General features: G+C 40.1%; 1 protein-coding gene across 1 annotated transcript in view; it reads left to right on the plus strand.

Moving 5' to 3' along the window:
- Positions 1 to 21,039, plus strand: part of ATP11C (ATPase phospholipid transporting 11C) — a 157,704-nt gene that overhangs the window by 98,231 nt on the left and 38,434 nt on the right. The window contains exons 13-19 of the mRNA XM_040999964.1: positions 6,238 to 6,399; positions 7,006 to 7,157; positions 7,753 to 7,824; positions 10,661 to 10,734; positions 15,898 to 16,001; positions 16,424 to 16,605; positions 19,790 to 20,053. Coding sequence (XP_040855898.1) covers positions 6,238 to 6,399; positions 7,006 to 7,157; positions 7,753 to 7,824; positions 10,661 to 10,734; positions 15,898 to 16,001; positions 16,424 to 16,605; positions 19,790 to 20,053 — 1,010 coding nt within the window. The remainder of the gene's footprint in view (positions 1 to 6,237; positions 6,400 to 7,005; positions 7,158 to 7,752; positions 7,825 to 10,660; positions 10,735 to 15,897; positions 16,002 to 16,423; positions 16,606 to 19,789; positions 20,054 to 21,039) is intronic.

Here is a 21,039-nt window from a genome sequence, read left to right on the forward strand (position 1 = left end):
CATTTTTGAAAAGAGTGTGGTTTATGTGTTAGATTTGAATGCTACAAAAATTCTCTTTGAAATTCAGCAGATTATGTTACTAGATTATGAGTTATCACTTTGGAATAGGAAACATGTAGTGTTTTTCACCCTCCCTAACCATTTATAGACAGATTACAGAATAGGAAATACAGCCATTTTATTTATGACTTTGTTCCAAAGCTAAAATTTTCCAAAGTTGTCATACTGACATTTTCCTTTGTGTACTTCTTAATCACATGGAATACAGACCTAGTAAACTGCTGATTATTCCAGTACAAGAATTGAAATGAAGGCAAAATGCGAGGGCATGTGCTTCTCGAAATTCTTTTTGCTTCATATACCCGTATAACCAGGACTGTGACCTTGTTTCTAATCCAGTTGCATTTATTTTCCAAAGCAATGCCATCATGCTGTAATCTTCCAAATGATGACTTCTTAGGTGCTTTTCTTGTCATTACTGTGAAAATCTTTCCCCTCGTCTGAATTTGCTATGTGTCATGTAGTGCTCTTCACAAGCTGAGAAATGTTTTTGACTTACATTTAATTTTCATGATATTTAGAATTTTAATGCTGTTGAAATGTCATTTGTGTTTGTAGAAGATGGAAATTCAGTTAATGGGACATTGTGGCTGGAACAGTGCCTTGCACTTACTTCAAATGATGCTTATTTGCATGTGTACCTAAAAACTCTGTCTTCCTGACTTTCGACTTTCCCACCACCCTTTATCTATGGTTCTGCTCTTGACAAAGCCTTTGTATAAACCAAAATATCCTCTTGAAAACTGCAATTGAAAGGGTAAAAGCACTGCTTAGATACCACTTTGTTTATACCTGACTTAACCAGTGTCCTAGACCAGGAAGTTTACACCCCACAAGAGTTTACACCCCACATAGATAAGGCACTAAGAATAAGACAGGAAATAAATGAACCTTTCCTTAGATATTGTTTATGGAAGATTGACTTGAGCTGCTATGCTATCCATCTTAAACCAGAAGTTTTGATTAAGGACAGAGCTGTCTTAAGAGAATTATTTTTGGACCTGTAAAAGGCATAGTTCTGCAATTTTTACATGAGGAAAAATGGATCATGTGAGCCATGGCTGGTGAATGTTTCCCCAAGAGCTGATTTTGTGACTCACTCTGGGGGCTGAGTGAATTTGCTTCTTCTCGATTCAGTGCCTAGCTGTGTGGATTAACACCAGCTCAAGTATATGCGTGCTAGTCTGGAATTAGCCTCAAATGCTACTGCAGGATAGAATAGGCATCATTCTGTATGTGGCACTTAGGGCTGCTCTGAGATAGGAAGGATGCTCAAGCAAGACACCATATTAGGCAGTTATCTCTTTCAGATCTGTACCTCAATAGAGTTCGTGTTTTACCTATCTATGCTAATATGATAGCCATACTACCACTTTTTTTTAATATAGCACATAAAAAACTTGTCATCATCAGCAACTTGTATGTATATAAACTACCTGGATGAAAATGTAAATCTTGCAAATAGTTATTTGATCATTTTCCAGTGGTTCTGTACATATATCTCTGTATATCCGCCTTTCCAATAAAAAGAATAATAAAAATAAATCTTTAAAAAAAAAGATCATATATAGTCAGTTTCTTCTTTGATGAGTCATAATTTAAGATGCATAGGGCTTTTGATGTTTACTAGAGAAAGTTCTGCTTCATTCTCACCAATACCAATGTAAACCTTTGCTTAGCTTCTTTTTTTTTTTAACTTTTCTTTTTGATTGTTAACTCAGTTTGATCAGGGTACTTAACTTCTTTATAAGTGACCCAGTTTTTACTTATTTTAGAACACTGTTTGATTAGAACCAATAAGAAGCAACCTTCTTAGCTCAGTTGGAAAGTAATGGGGCCATTTATGATCTAATAATAATCTTTTAGACAATAAAATGATCTTAATCCATTAAAAAAAATAATTGCCACTAGGCTATCTCACTGATTTAGCCACTAGGCTATCTCACTGAACCTAACAGTCAATATTTATATAGCATATGTTAGCTTCTAAACCATAATCTTTTTACTCCAACTTGTATGGCAGGGACCCAGTTATTTGAGCCATCATCTGCTGCCTAGTGGGATGTAAGTTAACAAAAGGGGAAATTGGAAGCACAACTTAAATTTGAACCCAAGCACTTTGGTATTGGGTACAGGACTCCATAGCATTGTCTCAGTTACTAGGCCAAATACACACTCCTGTCCCAATCTTACAGCCACGTTTGATCTTCTAGTCACTAGCCCCTATCCAAAGCTATCTAGGGGCCCCAACCACTAAACACCTCAGATTCTTTTTCAGGCAAGCTGAATTCTGTAACTAAAGAAGAATCAGAGAATTAGAGTCAAGTAGTAACATCTTGTATCCCTCACTGTCTTTATATGGTGACAGCTGATCCCCTCTCTCATTTTCCTGAGCATATGATTTATATTAGACAATAGCTTTTGTGACTATGTTTCTTGGATTAACAGCATTCAGGATCACATGAGAACTTAAAAGTATAAATTATTGGGCCCACCGTGGTAGCCTATCAGCTAAAGTCCTCATCTTGTACGTGCTGGGATCCCACATGGGCGCCAGTTCTAATCCTGGCATCCTCACTTCCCATCCAGCTCCCTGCTTTTGGCCTGGGAAAGCAATCAAAGTTGGACTGAAGAGGCTCTGGGCTCCTTGCTTTGGATCAGCTCAGCTCCAGCCATTGCAGTCAGCTGGGGAGTGAAACAGCAGATGGAAGACCTTCCTCTCTGTCTCTTCTCTGTATATCTGCCTTTTCCAATAAAAACGAATCTTTTCAAAAATATAAATTATCCAGCCCTATACAGATCTACTGAATCAGAACATTGAAGATTGGAATACAAGCATTTCAGAATCAATAAATGTTTAAAATACATGCAATACACATTACAATTTGAAAATTACTGTGCTCCAGTTTAGCTTATTTGCCTATACCTGTTAGATTCAGTGTATGCAGATTCATACTGCCCAACTTACTATATACAGGCAAATAAATTGAACTTTAACTTCTGTAGGTACCAGCTTTGACATTAATGAAAGAGATTCTAAATGGGATAATGTTCATCGAGGTGCAGGATATAGAACAAGGCAGCACAACCTTTAGCAAAAATAGAGGTTTTTAATAAATAAAAAATTTCACCTTAGCTGGAAATGTTTAAGCAATGCACAACTAATACCACTTGGATTAATTCAAGGAAAGAGACCCAAACTTGGCTGACTAACAGGAATAAAAGGAACATTGGAATGCTATATTTGTGCCAGTGCTGCTAACGAGAAATGCTTCGAAAAAATAATTAGAAGGCAACTGCTGCTAGAGTTCATCCCTTTCTCCTTACATAATAAAAGCTTTAATCTTTTGCTTTTTTTCCTGTCAGCCCATAATTTCAACTATTTAAGCTTAAATTGCCAAAAAGGAGGATAAAATTATGGGTTTCCAAAAGCCAGATTTTATAAATAGAAGAGGTAAAAACTGAGATAAAATGTTCACATCTTTATTTCATAACTTATTTGTCCATAATTTGTGAAAATACTCATGATCATATTCTGCCTTAACCTATCATTGTGTATTTTTTTTTAATTGAAAAACACTATTTTGAAGATTACCTGAAAAAATCCTTATTTGTTGGATTTGGACCATCTTTCACCGCTGCATCCCAGGCACATTAACAGGGAGCTGGATGGGAAATGGAGCAGCCAGGATTAAAATTGGGGTCCATATGGTATCCCAGCATTACCTGCAGCAGCTTAGTTCATTATGCCACAATATCAGCCCCATTTTAAATTCTTTTGTCCACTTATATTCTGTAATTGTTATACATTCTATGATGTAATGGCTTTTACTTCAGTATTAAAAATTTACTTTGCGGGATCAGTGCTGGGGCGTAGTAGACTGAGCCTCTGCCTGTTGTGCTGGTGTCCCATGTTCAACTGCCAGCTGCTCTACTTCTGATCCAGCTCCCTGCTGATGTGCCTGGGAGAACAGCAAAAGATGGCCCAAGTCCTTGGGCAGCTACACCAGTGTGGGAGATCCAGAGGAAGGTCTGGGCTCCTGGCTTCGGACTGGCTCAGCTCCAGCTGTGGTTTGTGGCCATTTGGAGAGTGAGCCAGTTAGTTGATTAAGGATCTCTCTCTCTCTCTCTCTGTCTCTTCTTCTGTCTCTGTAAATCCTGCTTTTCAAGTAAAAATAAATTTTCAAAAAATTTACTTTTCAGGGGGAACGAATCTCTAATTAGTTGCCCTGATGCTTTTGTTAGAGTTTCAGTTAATTTAGATTCCTATTGCCTTTTATTTTTTTAATGACTAGTAGTGTATGTGTGTGAGAGAAAGAAGTAATCGCTGTATTCTTATTTCCCATTTGAAAATTTACGTATGCAGCTTGTCTACATTAACAGAACTTCATGTGGGACCAGCATTGTGAAACAGTGAATTAGTCAACTGCCTGTATCACTGGCGTCCCATTTGGGCACAGGTTCAGTTCCTGGATGTTGTACTTCCAATTCAGTTCCCTGTTAATGTTCTAGGGAAAGCAGTGGAAAATAACCACTATACTCACTGAAAGATCAGAATGGAGTTCCAGGCTCCTGGCCTTGTGATGGCTAGTCCCTGGCTGTTGCAACCATTTGCAAAGTAAATCAGCAGGTGGAAAATCTCTCTTCCCATTCTCCTTTTTCCTTTTCTCTCTCTCTTTCTCTCTCTCACTCAGCAGTTCAAATATCTAAAACAAAAACAGAATGGATTATTCTACTTAAAGTGTTAATTAGGTCCCCTAGCTTGTCCATATAGTCTTATTTTCCCCATCCTATTGATCTTCTACATTTGAGTAGGTCTACTTAAACATGTGGTGCTATTTTCTTAAGCTGATGTTTTCTTTATTTATTATTTTATTTCTTTTTATAATAGTTTCATAGACTCTGGGATTCCCCCAATCCCTCCAAAAAGCCCACCCCCATACTGAATTACTCCATATTGTTGCAGTAGTACAGTTCATATCCAGTCCTGATTCCTTCATTGGGGGCAGGAAGTCCAGCATCTTACTATCCAGATAAATTCAACAGTTGGGAAACCATCCCTGGTCTGAAAGTAGAGCTGGCAGAATATCATCCCCTCCAATGAAAAGCCACAACACAACTTCAACAACAATTTACAACATCATGAAGTTAAATGACATGGTATTGAGTGACCAATACGTTAGAAAATGCAATTTCTCAACCACATCCTATGACTGCTTCATTGACATCTCAATTTTAGTTTATACACAACCCCTGCAGCTATATACCTTAAAATGGCTATAGGGCACTATTCAGCTGTCTCGTGTCTATTTTCATTTTTATATTTAGCAGCTTATAGTATTTGAGTGTGATTTCTGCTGAACTTCACAAATTTTAGGCTAGTCCAAACAGGCTTATAACTCAAACATGCCATATATTAACAATTGAGGAGCAGAACAGTTTTAGGTTTGAGGGGTGTGCAGAGAAGTCTTGGTGAGGAGTAAGTAATCTTTGTGTCCTACCTAGTAAGGTATATGGGAGTCCAAGCTGACTGTTTCCTGTCTGTTCTAAGCTCTCCTTATTGGTCTCTGTCAATCTGATCTAATTTTGGGGGGGGGGGGCGTAGCTTCATAGCGACTATGATTTTCATTGCAAGGGAGGACGGGGAACCAAAGTTGGAACTAAGTAAGGACCAGAGAAAGCTCCTTTCCCGAGTCCCAAAAGAAGTTTACTGTTCTTCTGTTTCTGAGGACTGCTCAGGGCTCCTGGCTGTTGTTCTGATGATGTTAGATCCTGTGAGGAAGGATCTGGGCTTCTTCCATCCCATGTGGGAGATCCAATAGGGACTGGACGACCTCAGAGTTCCTGGTGTATGAGGGCACTCCAATACCCATAGTCTCCTTGGCTGTTGGGATATAGCCCGTGGTACCCATACTGATAGTCCTTGGTGAGGATCTGGGAGTCTCCAGAGTTGGGATACAAGCCTCCTCCTGTCCTCTTGTCCTCCTGCTCCGATGTGGTGCTATGTTAAGAGAGCTCATTCATTTCTCATTTGTTCAAAAAATTATAATTCCTTGAAATTTGATAAGTCTTAAATGAGTTGATTTTTTAAAATATGAAAATAGCGTCATGTCACAGCTACTGAAAATTATTCTTACTGAAGTAATTAAAGATGTATGCTTCTGTTACTGTTTTTAGGTAGATTATATATTTACAGATAAAACTGGAACACTCACTGAAAACACCATGGAATTCATTGAGTGCTGCATAGATGGACACAAATATAGAGGTGGAACTCAGGAAGTTGATGGATTGTCTCAAACTGATGGACCTTTAACATATTTTGACAAAGCAGATAAGGTAATTAACATTTTCTGCATTATTATTTTCCAGACAAATCAGTCTGCATGCATTATAGAAATAAATAACTTCCCAGTAGGTGCATGACAAAGACAAAGACTTTTCTTTTGGCTTCACATTGTCGACATTTCTGGACTTTGTAAACAAGTGAAATGGTAGGAGATGGACTTGGGGTAAATCTTTCACTTTGTATGATCATCATTTCTTACACTTTGATTTTTTTTTAAATATTAATTCCTCTAACAATTATGCCTATGTACAAGTTATTAAAGTCGGTATTAAATGAACCAATCTGCCTATGCTTAAGCTGTTGCTGGATTATGAATTAGATACTAAATGAACTTTTTTCAGACCATGAGAAAATCACTGCTTTGCTTCAGGAGACAATACATCCACTGGTAATACATCTCCTAGTGTGTGCTTGCTGGGCATCACGAATTCTGTTAGGTACTAGGAGGATATGTCTCATTTGAATATTAGGAATGTATAAATTGCTGTTAGTTTTGTGTAAATTGTAACATCTTTCACATTAATATATACTTTGTTTCAGTCCCTAATTACTCAGTCATCACAGTAACAATAATATACTTTTCTGTTGTTCCACAGAGTCGAGAAGAGCTATTTTTGCGTGCCTTGTGTTTATGTCATACTGTAGAAATTAAAGCCAGTGATGCTGTAGATGGAGCTACAGAATCAGCAGAATTAACCTATATCTCCTCTTCTCCAGATGAAATAGCATTAGTGAAAGGAGCTAAAAAGTAAGCCTTTCTTGTTCTTTGCCTGCCAAAGTAAAATCACAAAGGAACAGGAGTTATTTCCCTCATTCTTTCTGTCCTTCAGCAACCTTATTGTGTGCATGTCTAATAAAAAAGGCTTTATCTGAAAATCTACGCAAAAAATCTCAAAATATTAAAGACCAAATAGAAAATAGCAATGTGCAGATATACCTTGTCTACTTTTTTACGCCAGCCGCAAGTCCAAATATTCATATTATATTTTGCAAATTACATTACAGTAGCCAATTTTTGAAAAATACAAATTATTTTTAAGTACTCCTAACAGTTGAGACTTGGAGTGAGAGTCCAGTTACATCCTGCAGGCCCACAATGATGAAGTGGCGAAAAGGTTACCCATGTCTTAGCTGCAGAATGATTACAGATTGCTTCTCCCTTGGTTACAGTAATTGTGACTGAACATTGATTATTCTCTGTAATCAGCTCATCTATGACAGGTAAGTGCAATTATATGTTGATATTATACATGAAAGAGAAGAATAAACATGACTAGCCACAACATGAGGTAAAATTAATCATTCTTTACAGATACATCAAAGTATTTTATTGCTTTTGACAGATACGGGTTCACATTTTTAGGAAATCGGAATGGACATATGAGAATAGAGAACCAAAGAAAAGAAATAGAAGAGTAAGTAACACTGTGAATGTTTGTCACTTTCCCATTTCTTACTCAACTTTAAATGGATTCCAAAAAGAAGAACAATGGTAAGCAAGGTACTTGCAGGTACAGGACTTGACTCTCCCATTCAGAGTTTTATACTAAAGTACATGGAGTTAGAAAACAAATAGGAAGCTTTTTTTCTTTTTTTAAGATTTATTTTTTTTTTATTGGAAAGACAGATATACAGAGAGGAGGAGAGACAGAGAGGAAGATCTTCCATCCGATTATTCACTCCCAAAGTGACCACAACGGCTGGTGCTGTACCGATCCAAAGCCAAGAACTTCTTTCCCGGTCTCCCACGCAGGTGTAGGGTCCCAAGGCTTTGGGCCGTCCTCAACTGCTTTCCCAGGCTGCAAGCAGGGAGCTGGATGGGAAGTGGAGCTGCCGGGATTAGAACTGGTGCCATGTGGGATCTCAGTGCATACAAGGCGAGGACCTTAACCGTTATACTGTCGCTACGGGCCCAGGAAGCTATTTTCAGTTGAATGTCAAAAACATGGGCTTATGTACCTGGCACAGTAGACTAGTGGCTAAAAATCCTCGCCTTGCATATGCGAGGATCCCTTATGGGCCCTGGTTTGTGTCCCAGCAGCCCCACTTCCATCCAGTTCCTTTCTTGTGGCCTGTAAAAACAATTGAGGACGGCCCAAAGGCTTGATACCCTGCTCCCACGTGGGAGACCTGGAAGAAGCTCCGGGCTCCTGGTTTCGTACTGGCTCATTTTTTGCTGTTGTGGCCACTTGGAGAGTAAATCAGTGGACAGACGATCTTCCTTTCTGTCTCTCCTCCTCTTTGTATATGTGATTTTCCAATAAAAAATAAATCTTTTAAAAATGGATTTATGGAAAACTTCCAATTTGACATATGGGTCCAATAACCAGTAAGAGTTTTTATGTACAATTTCTGAAATTCAGATACCGTTTCAGGTTTTGACACATGCTTCAAGAATATTAAGGTGGCCCGCCACAATGGCTCAGTGACTAAATGCTCACCTTGCATGCGCCATGATTCCATATGAGTACTGCTTTGTATCCCAGCTGCTCCACTTCCCACCCAGCTCCCTGCCTGTGGCCTGGGAAAGCAGTAGAGGATGGCCCAAAGCCTTGGGACCCTGCACCCACGTGGGAGACCTGGAGAAGCTCCTGGTTCCTGATTTCAGATCGGTTCAGCTTCAGCCATTGTGGCCACTTGGGGGACGAACCAGCAGATGGAAGATCTCGATATCTCGATATCTCTCTCTCTCTCTCTCTCTCTCTGTAAGTCTGCCTTTCCAATTAAAAACAAATAAATCTTTAAAAGAAAAAAAATTATTAAGGGAGCACAGATGACACCCTCTGCTTTCCAGATCCCAAGCAATTACTAAAGAATCTCATTAAGTATTGCTTTTGTGTAAACCACAACGTTTGTCTTCTTTTAGATACTCAGTTGTGAGTTACAAGATCCAAGAAACAAAGACACTCATTTTAATGGCAAGTTTAAAATAGGCTTTGTGATTAATTTTAATTCCTTCATCTGAGCATGAAATGTAATTATCTTTTCTGGTGCCCGATGTAGTCCCTAGGCCTAGGATATTAAGCACCCCTTCCCAGAAGCCTATGCTGTGCGTACTCTCCTTTGGGAGAGATGCTCAAAAACTCAGAGGAAGATTCTTATGTGTGAGTCATTGTTAGAGCCCAGATTCTAGCCCCAGATGATCAGTTTGATGTGGCCAGCATAAAACAAGATACCACATGTAAATGCCTTATGTATGCATTATGTGCCAAATCAGTGAACTGCTCCTACCACAAAGGAGCACATATTTTAAGTTCAGTGCATGTATTCAGATTGTTCATTTTCAATAAAATATTCATTTTGATCATACTTTTAAAACAACTTCTAAGTCTTCTGCATCTTTTCATCTGATAATTTTATGTTGTCATTCCACTATTTAAATCCTTTTTTTAAAGATTTATTTTATTTTTTATTAGAAAGGCAGCTAATACAGAGAGAAAGATCTTTCGTCTGCTGATTAACTCCCCAAATGGCCACAATGGCCAGAAATGAGCCAGTCTGAAGCCAGGAACTCCGAGCTGCTTCTGGGTCTCCCATGTAGGTGCAGGGTCTCAAGCATTTGAATCCTCCTTAACTGCTTTCCTAGGCCCCAAACAGGGAGCTGGATGGAAGTGGAGCCACCGGGGTTAGGATAGTACCCATATGGGATCCTGGCATGTGCAAGGCTAGGACTTTAGCCACTAGGCTGCCACGCAGGGCCCTTAAATCTTTCTTTGACTTCATATTTATTTTAGTATAAAACCTCAAATTTCTGAAATGACACTTGAAAGTCTTGGTTTCCAGCCCCTGCTTATCTTTTTTGCTTTGTCTCTGTTGCCCTGTCAATGAGTTTTTTTACCATTAGTAAACTACTTAAAGTGCCCAATGGGCCAAGTGCTGTCATGCTGTTTTCCATTTACAAGTAGTGCTCATCCTTTTACTCAGAATACCATAAACACCTTTTTTGTCCTATCGCTCATATATGGAACCAAACACAAAAACAACTTGCAGGAAGCCTTTATTTGTCTTCCGTCTTTGTGCTCACCTGTCCATTGTGAGTGCCTTTTAAAAAGTGTTTGCAAGACTAGAAGTAGAGTTATCTCATTATTAGTCTCCCATAATATGAAGTACACTGCTTAACAATCATGTACGCAGTTCCATCCCCCAAGGAGGAGAGCTATCTGTTCATTTAAGATGTTAAAATGCCTTAAGACTTGTTATGTTTTCTCTCAGTTAAATCTAGGTATTTTACTTTTCTCACTTCTCTTAAAGGTATGAACTTCTCCACACCTTAAATTTTGATGCTGTTCGCAGACGAATGAGTGTAATTGTGAAGACTCAAAGAGGTATGCATTTTCAAAATATGATTTTTTTTCATTTGTAGGATTAGATGTTAATTTGCTATGTCAAGGAATAAAAATGTTTGATTTAGTGTTGTAGAATTAACTAAAGTCGTGCAAAGCAGTAACGTGTATATATGATTTAACGTATTTATTTATGCTCCTATGTTGAATTTGTCAAATTGTCAGCAGCAGAGCTCCTGGTACAGTGGTTTATACATTTTATTGAAAATAGAATTCTATTTCTCTGGTGTGGATGGCTAAACAGATACCAAAAGGATGACTTTTATATGACATGGGGTACTCAATTGTGAATTTGTTCGGAGGTCTTGACATCTCAATGTTTAAATATTTCCCTAGTGCAGGAACTGCGCCATTGTTGGTATCTACCAATAACGTTTCACAAATTAACTCAATATAGTTGAATAATCTGACAGTAGGCATAAGTTTGGACTCGCTGATTATCCCTCCTCAGCTTTGCTAATTTGTCTACTTTTTATAAATTTAATTTTACGAGTTTGTGATTTAACAATTTTTAAGATTTTACCATATCTATTCCATATGTAGATGTTATATACATACATATAAGTACTGTTTTTCCTTGAAAATATGAGTATTAATATCAGAAAATGCGGATTCATGAGTCATCATAACATGATAGGACCATGGGCATATTGTCATGTATACCCCTGTAGCTTTACACTTCCTAGAAGCAGATGAGGTAGAAAAAGAGTCTGCCAGGCTTCTGCGCTTCTGGGCATTACAATTTCCCTACAAAGCTTTGGGTTCTTTTTTCAACATAGCACTTGCCCATTGCAAGGGAACCAACACCGTTACCATGATCTACCTATGCTTTTGAAGAACCGTGGTAGGTTGTTTTGTTTTGTTTTTTCCTTTTGCTCAGATTCTGCAACTCCATGAGGAGATTTCCACTTCTGCTTCATTTACAGACTCTGAAACGCATGTGTGTACCTTGGAAATTTGTTTTCAAAATATCTTTGATATATGTCTCAGCAGTTTACTTTTTAGTACTTAACCTTTTTCAGATTCCTTAATGTGAGAAAGAAGATTCAGACAGAACCTTGTAGAACATACCCCACTTTATTCATACTTCATTATATGAATACAAACTTACAAAATATGATTTTAGTATGTTGCCATGGAATTTGTTTCATGACTTTTTTTTCATTTTTTATTATATTTTTTGACAATCTTTACATAGTTAAATAGGGTAAAAAGGTTCAAGGGCTACATGAAAATGGGTAAGACCATTATTTCCACATTGTTTCCTTCATATATCTGAGGTAAAGGGGGATTTTAAGGGAGAAGCCCCACCCAGTTTCCCACCCCCCCCTCCAATGTCCCCGATTTGGGGCATGCTCCAAGGGTCTTGCTCAAGTGGTTTTGATAGTGTTGAACGAATTGCTGCCAGTCTCACCACTCCAAGCAAGATGAGGTCATTGAAGAATCCATTGATTGACATCATAGAGTCTCCATTTTCCCAGTTTTTCACTGCCAACATATAGCTGAGGTGATTGATTGACCTGTTCTGTCTTCTCTCTTTTCATGATTAGGGCTCTGAGTCCAGCAGTTCGACTGGGGAGATCCCCAAAGAAACTTTGTCTGAGGTGTTCTCAGACCAGATTCTTGTATTTACTAGCAAGTACAGGGCCTGGTACAGTCCATCGCCCCAATCAGCTGGTGGTTGCAATTGCTGGGTTGAATCTGCCTCCATCCCTGTCTTCCGCTGGAACCACCAGGCAAGCCCCCTACCGTAGTCTGTGTAGCAGACTAGTCCAGTCTGTCCCACGTCCAATTTGACTCTCGTACATGTCGATAGGTATTGAAGCTTAGTTCCATCTAATCAGCTCCACTATCCAGCCCTCACGGATATTGTTGAGTGCCTCTCTTTTTAGCCACCCCAGCCCCTGTCCTAGTTTTTGTGCCCTTCAGTGGGAGTGGTAACCCAAGAGAGAGGAGCCCACTATTTCCCTCCCAGGCCACTCCCATTCCCGTATTATGCACTCTCCAGGTGGGTCTGTGGTTAACTTGACAGAATTAGCCCCTAGTGCCAGCTTCTGCCAGCTGATGCTGCAGCTAAGCCCAAATAACCCTCACCCACTCTAATTTGTAGTTTGTACCAGTAGGAACCATCATCCCAGCCTGGCTTTTCCCTGATCTAGTCCACATGAGGCCCACAGGTGTTGTAGCCCTGCTTGGTCTGGTGTGCCCCCATCCCAGCCCATGATCTCCAGAGGGAGTAGCTGTCCAAGCAGGGAAACCACCCCTTATTCCCCTGCTGGCTCCGCCCCCTCCCTTCCTGATTCTCACGTGTGCTGGTTGGGCGCTGTGGTCACTTCCAGGACTGGCAAACTCAACTTGGCATTCTGTATTGTGCACTAGTCTTTGTTGCGCCCGAACCTGACTTGACCCACACTGTTCTGGTGCTTGGATTTGCCAGTGGATGACGTGGACAGATTCAGCCTGGTCTGCCCCTGATCCATGCCAAGTGTATGCCAGTGGATAACTTTCCATGGCCTGTTCTGGGCTGTTTCCTATCATGCTTCTGGCGCTTACCTGCCGGGTCTGTGTCCTGCCAGAGGAGTTGCCCAGGTTCCTCCATCCAAACCTCTCCCAAAACCTCTGCCAGGTTTTGTGCATACCAGTGGGTCCATGAGCCAGCCCTACTCAGTTCACCTCCTGTCCTAGCAGGAACAGTGGCTTTTCCTGAGTGGCCTTCAACCCAAACTGGTCCTTGCTGTTGGATGTTTCAGCCCAGCCATGGCTTGCCCATACCCACATACAGATCACACATGGCTCAGTAGGGGTTGAGACCTAGCCTAGTCCGTCCCACATCTACCCTGGTCCTCCAGAACACCAGAAGGTGTTGGAGTCTGGCCCGGCTTGGTGCATCCAGTCCCAGTCCACACTTGTGCCAAGGGAGACTACAACCGTTTCCTGATCAGAATGCAGCTCCAATTCCAGGTCACACACCCCTTGAGGGGAACCTCGACCCAGCTAGGGTGTCCCCTTAGCTCCCCAACCGGGTCTGTTCCCAGCCATAGATCATGTGCATGCGAGTGGCTGCTCTGACTCAGCTTGGCACAGCCCCTCACCTTTCCCAACCTCTGCCTTTGACACTGTGGCTTAGTGTCCCTGGCTCACACAGACCAGTAGGTGTAAGAGCCTAGCTCAGCATGACCTGTGATCCATCCTGGTGTCTAGTTTTACTTGTGGGCTAAGGTTTGCTCAGTCCTGCCTGATCTACCCTGTTCCATTAGCAATTGACACATTAGCCAGCCATTGGAGCTACTTTGCCCAGCTTGTCCGACCCCCAGGTCTGGACCACATTTTTCACCTGTGGGAGCTATGACTCGCCAGGAGAGTTTCCCAAGTTCCTCCACTTAATCCACTCCCAGACCCAGTTCTCGTACATGCCATTGAGTGTAGGCCAGTGCCCGGCATAGGCTGGCCTTCCATTTGGCCTTGCATGAGCTGGTGAATGTAGCAGCCCGGCCCACCCTACACCCTATTCAGGATGCACATTCGGGTGCTGCTGCCTTGACCAGTCCAAACTGTTGTGCGTTCCTTTACCTGTGATTGATGGCAGGCTCCTTGGTCACACCTAACTTAGTCCATCACCACCCCATCTCTTGAACTAACCTGTGGGGCTAGAATTTCCACAGGGTTTGGCCCACACTCCCTGCACAGAATCTACCCCTGGATATGGTTCTCTGGCATGCTGGGTAATGTCGTGGCCCTGCCTAATGTGACCCGTCTCCATATCCACCATCATTTCAGGTAACACGATATGATCCTGCTAGACAAGCCTGGGACCCACCAGCAGCCAGCAGGCTGCCGGAAGATTCAGCCCCCAGGTCCAAGGTCGTACCCCTCCCCAATCCCATCCCCCGCTCAGTGGTGGTGGCAGGCCCCGAGCCTGTCCGGACCCCCAAGACCTGCCCCCTTGGTGTACCCAGCCCCAAGGAGCAGCTCATCACAGTGCACACAGTGGCTGGAGCCAGGGATCCAAGCATGGAGACACCCCAGCCTGGGACCCACCAGCAGCCAGCAGTCTTGCAGAAGTTTCAGCCCCCAGGTCCAAGGTCGTGCCCCTCATGACTTTTAAATACCTTGGATGTTTGGAAGATATTTTGAATCATTTTAACTATCACTTGAAATACTTGGTCTTGTTAGGTATGCACAGCCTGTATTATGTTCTGTAAATGAAGAGGTATCTGATGAAGTGATGTACAGAAGTCATTGACTTCAGAGCTACATTCTATTTTTAAAATTTTTAATGCTTTATTTTTATTGGAAAGGCAAATTTATAGAGAAGGAGAGACAGAGGCAAAATAAGAGCCACACTTTTTAGCTGTTGAATTCAGTCTTTACCATGTAAGAAAAAGGTCTCTTGAGTGCTCAGCCATGAATATTTCTTGAACTGATCTAAAACTGCCGTTATAGTAGCATTCTACAAAGCTTTTACCAAGTTTCTATTAAAAACCATGAAGCCGGTATTTTAACAGCCAACTTGAGGATAGAAGCAGCAGGATGGCTCTTACTTGGGATGCCTGTGATTCTCCTGATTTGCACTGACCCAGCCTTGGTTATTGCAGGCAGCTGGAGACTGAACTAGTGTCTGGATGATATTCTCTTCTATCATTCGATCTCTCTCCTAACCTCCACCCCACAACCTGTCTTTGTCACTCTGCCTTTCAAGTAAATCTTTAGAAAGCTAATTTGTGTAGTTTATTTAGAAAACTTTTAGCAAGTTCAAGTTGAATTTGAGTTTGTTTCTTAACATCTGTAGATTCTTTGTGCACTCTAAGCCAATTCTGAAATTTTAAAAGAGAATTCAGGTGAAACTCAACACAATATCAGTCCTCCATGATTAACTGGGAAGAAGTATGCTTTCACACAGATACAGGTTTTAAACTAGCATCCTGGTTGTATCCATTAATGGTCTGAAGAGGTGGTGAATATTCTCTTCATTGTCTAAAAATCAGAATATTTCAATCCATTTTGGTGAACATACTAAGGAAGGTTTGGGGTACATGGCAACTGTCAGGGGTGGGGGACGTCTTGATGATTACATGTTACCAACATTTCAGTGATAGCCTTACAATTCTAAGTGAACTACTTTGGTTTTTTTGTTTGTTTTTTTAGGAGACATACTTCTTTTTTGTAAAGGAGCAGATTCAGCAGTTTTTCCCAGGGTACAAAATCATGAAATTGAGTTAACTAAAGCTCATGTCGAACGTAATGCAATGGTGAGACTCTGCCCCTCCCCTTAAAAGAATAAATGAAGAAATATCCAAGATGTTCATGTATATGAGATGACCATTTGAATGAATATAAATGAGTCTTAGCTGATTGATATCCTCAGGGTTTTTTGTTTGTTTGTTTTTAGCATTTGGAGCTTAGAAACTGTTATGTTTCTTAGTAACTGTAATATATTTTGCTGGAGTAATTTTCTGATTAGAATTTACCACCTTGAAAGATTTTTGAATAACCTTTTTTTAAGTTGGCTATTATTTTTGTTGCTCCAAATGTAATTGAATGTTACCTTTTAGTTATTTTCATTTTTAACTAAATATGTGTCAATATTTCTCTTGTACATTTAAAGAGAATATACTGTTTTCCCAACTATTATGATGGATCTCCTTTTTTTGTTGTTGTTTTTTGCCTCTAGGATGGATATCGGACACTCTGTGTAGCCTTCAAAGAAATTGCTCCAGATGATTATGAAAGAATTAACAGACAGCTTCTAGAGGCAAAAATGGCCTTGCAAGACAGAGAAGAAAAAATGGAAAAAGTTTTTGATGATATTGAGACAAACATGAATTTAATTGGAGCTACTGCAGTGGAAGACAAGTAATTAGAAAATAATTTTAATCAGTCGTTTGGGGTAGAATCTGTTCCAAATTAATAATTTATCCTCACATTTTCACACGATCTTTGCCAAAAGGCCGAGAAGCGATATATTCTCACATTTTCAAATTGTTGATTTATTTTTGTTTTCTGAATTGGATTGTGTGTAAGCTTGGGCCAGTGTGGTGTCTCCACAGGCTAATACCCATCTTTTTGCCACCAGCCTCTCATATGGAATCCGTGTCCCAGCTGTTCCACTTCCAATTCAGCTCTCTGTTTATGCTCTGAGAAAGCTCACCGTCTCTCTCTTTCTCTCTCTCTCTCTCTTTCTCTCTTCCTCTTTGTCTTTCCCTCCTTCCTTCCCTCCTCTCTATAACTCTGCCTTTCAAAGAAAAATAAATATTTTTAATGTAGGTAGCTTAGAAAATTCATTGGGTTGAGGCAGATGTGTAGCTTAGTGGTTAAAATGCAAATTAAGCTGCCCTGATCCTATAGTAAAGTATCTGGATTTGAATACCAGCTCTGTTCCTGATTCCATTTCCTGCTAATGTGTACTCTGGGAGGCAGCAGTGATGACGCAAGGAATTGAGACCCTGCCACCCAGTGGCAAACCTCGATCAAGTCTTTAACTCCTGGCTTTAGCCATAGCCAGTCCTAGTTATTGCAGGCGTTTTGAGAATGAACCAGCAAATGAAAGATTTTAAACATACATATACAGGCCCAGCATGATGACCTAGTGACTAAATCCTCACCTTGCATCTGCCAGGATCCCATATGGGTGCTGGTTTGTGTCCCAGCTGCTCTACTTGCTAACCAGTTCCCTGCTTGTAGCCTGGGAAAGCAGCAGAGGACAGCCCACAGGCTTGGGAGACCCCGAAGAAGCTTCTGGTTCCTGGCTTCAGATAGAAGAGCTTTGCCTCTTCTCCTCCCTATATATCTGACTTCAATTTTAAAAAAAAATCTTTTTTAAAAAAGTTGTATGCCTGGAAAGTGTAGACTGGTCACTTCCAAGCATGATTGTAACACTGTTTTATTGATCTGCTTTTTTGGATTCTTAATGTTTTTTTTTTTTTAAAGATTTATTTTTATTATTTTTTTTATTGGAAAGGCGGATATACAGAGAGGAGAGACAGAGAGGAAGATCTTCTGTCCGATGATTCACTCCCCAAGTGAGCGCAACGGCCAATACTATGCCGATCCGAAGCCAAGAGCCTCTTCCAGGTCTCCCACGCGGGTGCAGGGTCCCAAAGCTTTGGGCTGTCCTTGACTGCTTTCCCGGGCCACAGGCAGGGAGCTGGAAGGGAAGCGGGGCTGCCGGGATTAGAACCAGCGCCCATATGGGATCCCAGGCGTGCAAGGAGAGGACCTTTAACCACTTGCGCCACCGCGCCGGGCCCCTTAATGTTTTTATAACCAAACACAGTTAAAAACAGCCACACAGGATTGTAAATCTAATGAAATTCATTTAGTCTTAATTTCATTGTTATTCTCCAAGTGAAAGAAGCCCCAAAGAAAGTGTTACTATTTTATTATCTGTTAGGATTATACTTAAATTCTCATCTAAGATGAATAGCCTTTCCATTGTTTGGTGCATGCTTTATTTGTTTGAAAGAGTGTTAGAAAGAGAAAGACATTTTATCCACTGATTCATTCTCCAAATGGCCGTGATAGCCAGAGCTGGACCAGAACAGAATCAGGAGCCAGAACTGCATCTGCATCTAAGTGGATGTCAGGGTCCTAAACACTTGGGCCAAAATGCACCGCCTTTCCGAATGCATTAGTAGGAGGTTGAATCAAAAGTAAAGGAGCCACTTGAATCAACATTCTGATTTGGGGTGCTGGTGTAGTAAGCAGTAGCTTAATATGCCCCCAGCCTAACTTTTTGTTTTGTTTTTGCTTTTGTAAAACAAGTGAACAAACTTCACGTATTTCGCAGGACATTTTAGTAGTCTACCCTCACTCTCACCCATGTCATCACCCACCCTCCTCCTTCCTTTTACAGTGATATACTTTCAGGTCATCCATATCTTTGTTGTTGTCAGTTGAGCTACTAAAAGCATGGCAGTACATAGAAATCTTGAATGCTGATTTAATTTCATTTAGGTAAATTCCCAGAGTTGGGATAGCTGGGTTATACAGCAGTTCTGGTTTTCAGACCTGTAAGAAATCTCATTACTGTTTACTATAATGTTTATACAAGTTTACATTCCCATCTAGCAATGGATCAGAATAGCTTTCCCCCTATAGCTTTGTCTGGATTTATTGTTCTGTGGTTTCTGTATGATAGCCATTCTAATTATATTGAGGTGGAAACTCATTGTGATTCTTATTTGCAGTTCCCTCATAACTAGTAATCCTAAGCATTTTTTCCCATATCTATTGGCCATTTCTATTTCATCTTTCAGAAGTTGCCTATTCAGAGCCAATGCAATGACTTCGGTTAGTGATCTTCTGCCTACAAGTGCTGGCATCCCATATGGATGCTGCTTCATATCCCAGTTGCTCCACTTTCCATCCAGATTCTTGCTTATGACTTAGGGAAATAGTAGAGGATGACCCAAAACCTTGGGACCCTGCACCCATGCGGGAAACCAGAAAAAAGCTCCTGCCTTCTGACCATTGCCACCATTTAGAGAGTAAACCAATGGATGAAGGATCTTTATCTCTTTTTCTCCTCTCTGTAGATCTGCCTTTCCAGTAAAAATAAATGTATCTTTTCTTTTAAAATTGCTTGTTTATATCTGTTGACAATCTTTTTATTCTTAAAATTTCTTAGTGAAGGTGGTATTTTGATTTAATATAACTAATTAGAGTATTTTTAACCACATCTGTTTTAGTCCATGTTGGTATTTTTATGGTGAGATACAACAAAGGAGGAAATACACTGAAGAGATAAAGTGTTACAGTTTGTTGAGTTTTTGGACACCTCAACTTAGAGCAGTGATTCTCCATTCTGCTCTTAGATACTGGTTTTCTTTAAAAATACCTTGAATTTCTCTGAAAATTTCCTGAAATTCCTTTTAATAAATCAAACTTCTAAGAAAAACAGCATTCTAAGAAAAGAAGGAGTAGAAGATACGTGGGAAAATTAATGTGTGGGAATTATGGAAAAATTCTCTTTAACGTGGTTTCTTGCAGAATCTCCACTAAGTGTTCAGGAACAACAAAGTGTCCTTTGTATTCCCAGGCTACAAGATCAAGCTGCCGAGACTATTGAAGCTCTGCATGCAGCAGGCCTAAAAGTCTGGGTGCTCACTGGAGACAAGATGGAAACAGCCAAATCCACATGCTATGCCTGTCGTCTTTTTCAAACCAGTACTGAGCTCTTGGAACTGACTACAAAAACCATTGAAGAAAGTGAAAGGAAGGAAGATCGATTACATGAATTATTGATAGAATATCGTAAGAAGTTGCTACATGAATTTCCTAAGAATACTAGGAGCCTTAAAAAGTAAGAAAGTACATTGTTTCTTATATTTAGACATGGGTTTAGATGTAAATAATGGCATTGTGAGCAGAAGGCACCATTTTCTGTAATTTATACTTTATTTGCAAGTATTTTATCTTTTTAAATTAAACCCTTCTCTGAGAACTTGGCTAGTGGTACATTTGAAATTATTTAGCACTTTCTTCCTCTCTTTTAACATAAAGGAAATTTTACATTTCTTTAGATTTAGAAAAATGACTCAATTTCCAAATGCTTAGAAACTGGTTTGGATATTCAATATTGATATTGTGGCCTAACCCACATTAAAATTGAACACAATAAAATGAATATTTTAACAGCTGTTATGATTTTGAAGTCCCAAAACCCTTTCTCTGGGTTCTCATGCCCCTCAACTCCAAAGGGGAGCTCTGACTAGCTAATGCGGCCACTTGGATACTTTCAGTTAGCTATTTAGAAAGGGTTTGTGGAAAATAGGGGTCTGAAAGAATGCCAGGGCACAGCATAATGTAAACCAATTACTTGGGTTTATCTTGGCAATAAACAAATCCATTTTCTGTTCTGAAAGGCCATAGCACTAACTCCTATAACCCCTAACCCAAGTCATTTTCCATTTCTTAAGCACACTCTATGTTCCAGGAACAGTTTTAAGTGCTTTCTGTGATTATTGTCATTTAATCATCATTAAGAATTCAGGCAATCTGTCTTCATTTTACGGACAGGGAAACTGAGACTCAAAGAGATGGAATAACTTGCTCCAGATCATGTAGCTATGTTGATCAAGTCTCTCCAATAGCAGATCTCATGCTTTTAACATCTCTATCTGCATCCTTATCTCTGGTATTTGAACAAGATTTAAAATGCAATGGCCTCCTTCTGTGAGGCTGTGACCAGTTCTAAAAGTTATTGTTCTTCTCCTACTTGGTTATTAGTTGAATTAAACAGATTTTTATTAGTTGCTTTGAAAAATGTCTTCATTTTTATTCAAATAG

This window comes from Ochotona curzoniae, unplaced genomic scaffold (assembly GCF_017591425.1).
Source record: "Ochotona curzoniae isolate NIBS_2020 unplaced genomic scaffold, NIBS_Ocur_1.0 scaffold_1852, whole genome shotgun sequence".
Lineage (NCBI taxonomy): Eukaryota > Metazoa > Chordata > Mammalia > Lagomorpha > Ochotonidae > Ochotona > Ochotona curzoniae.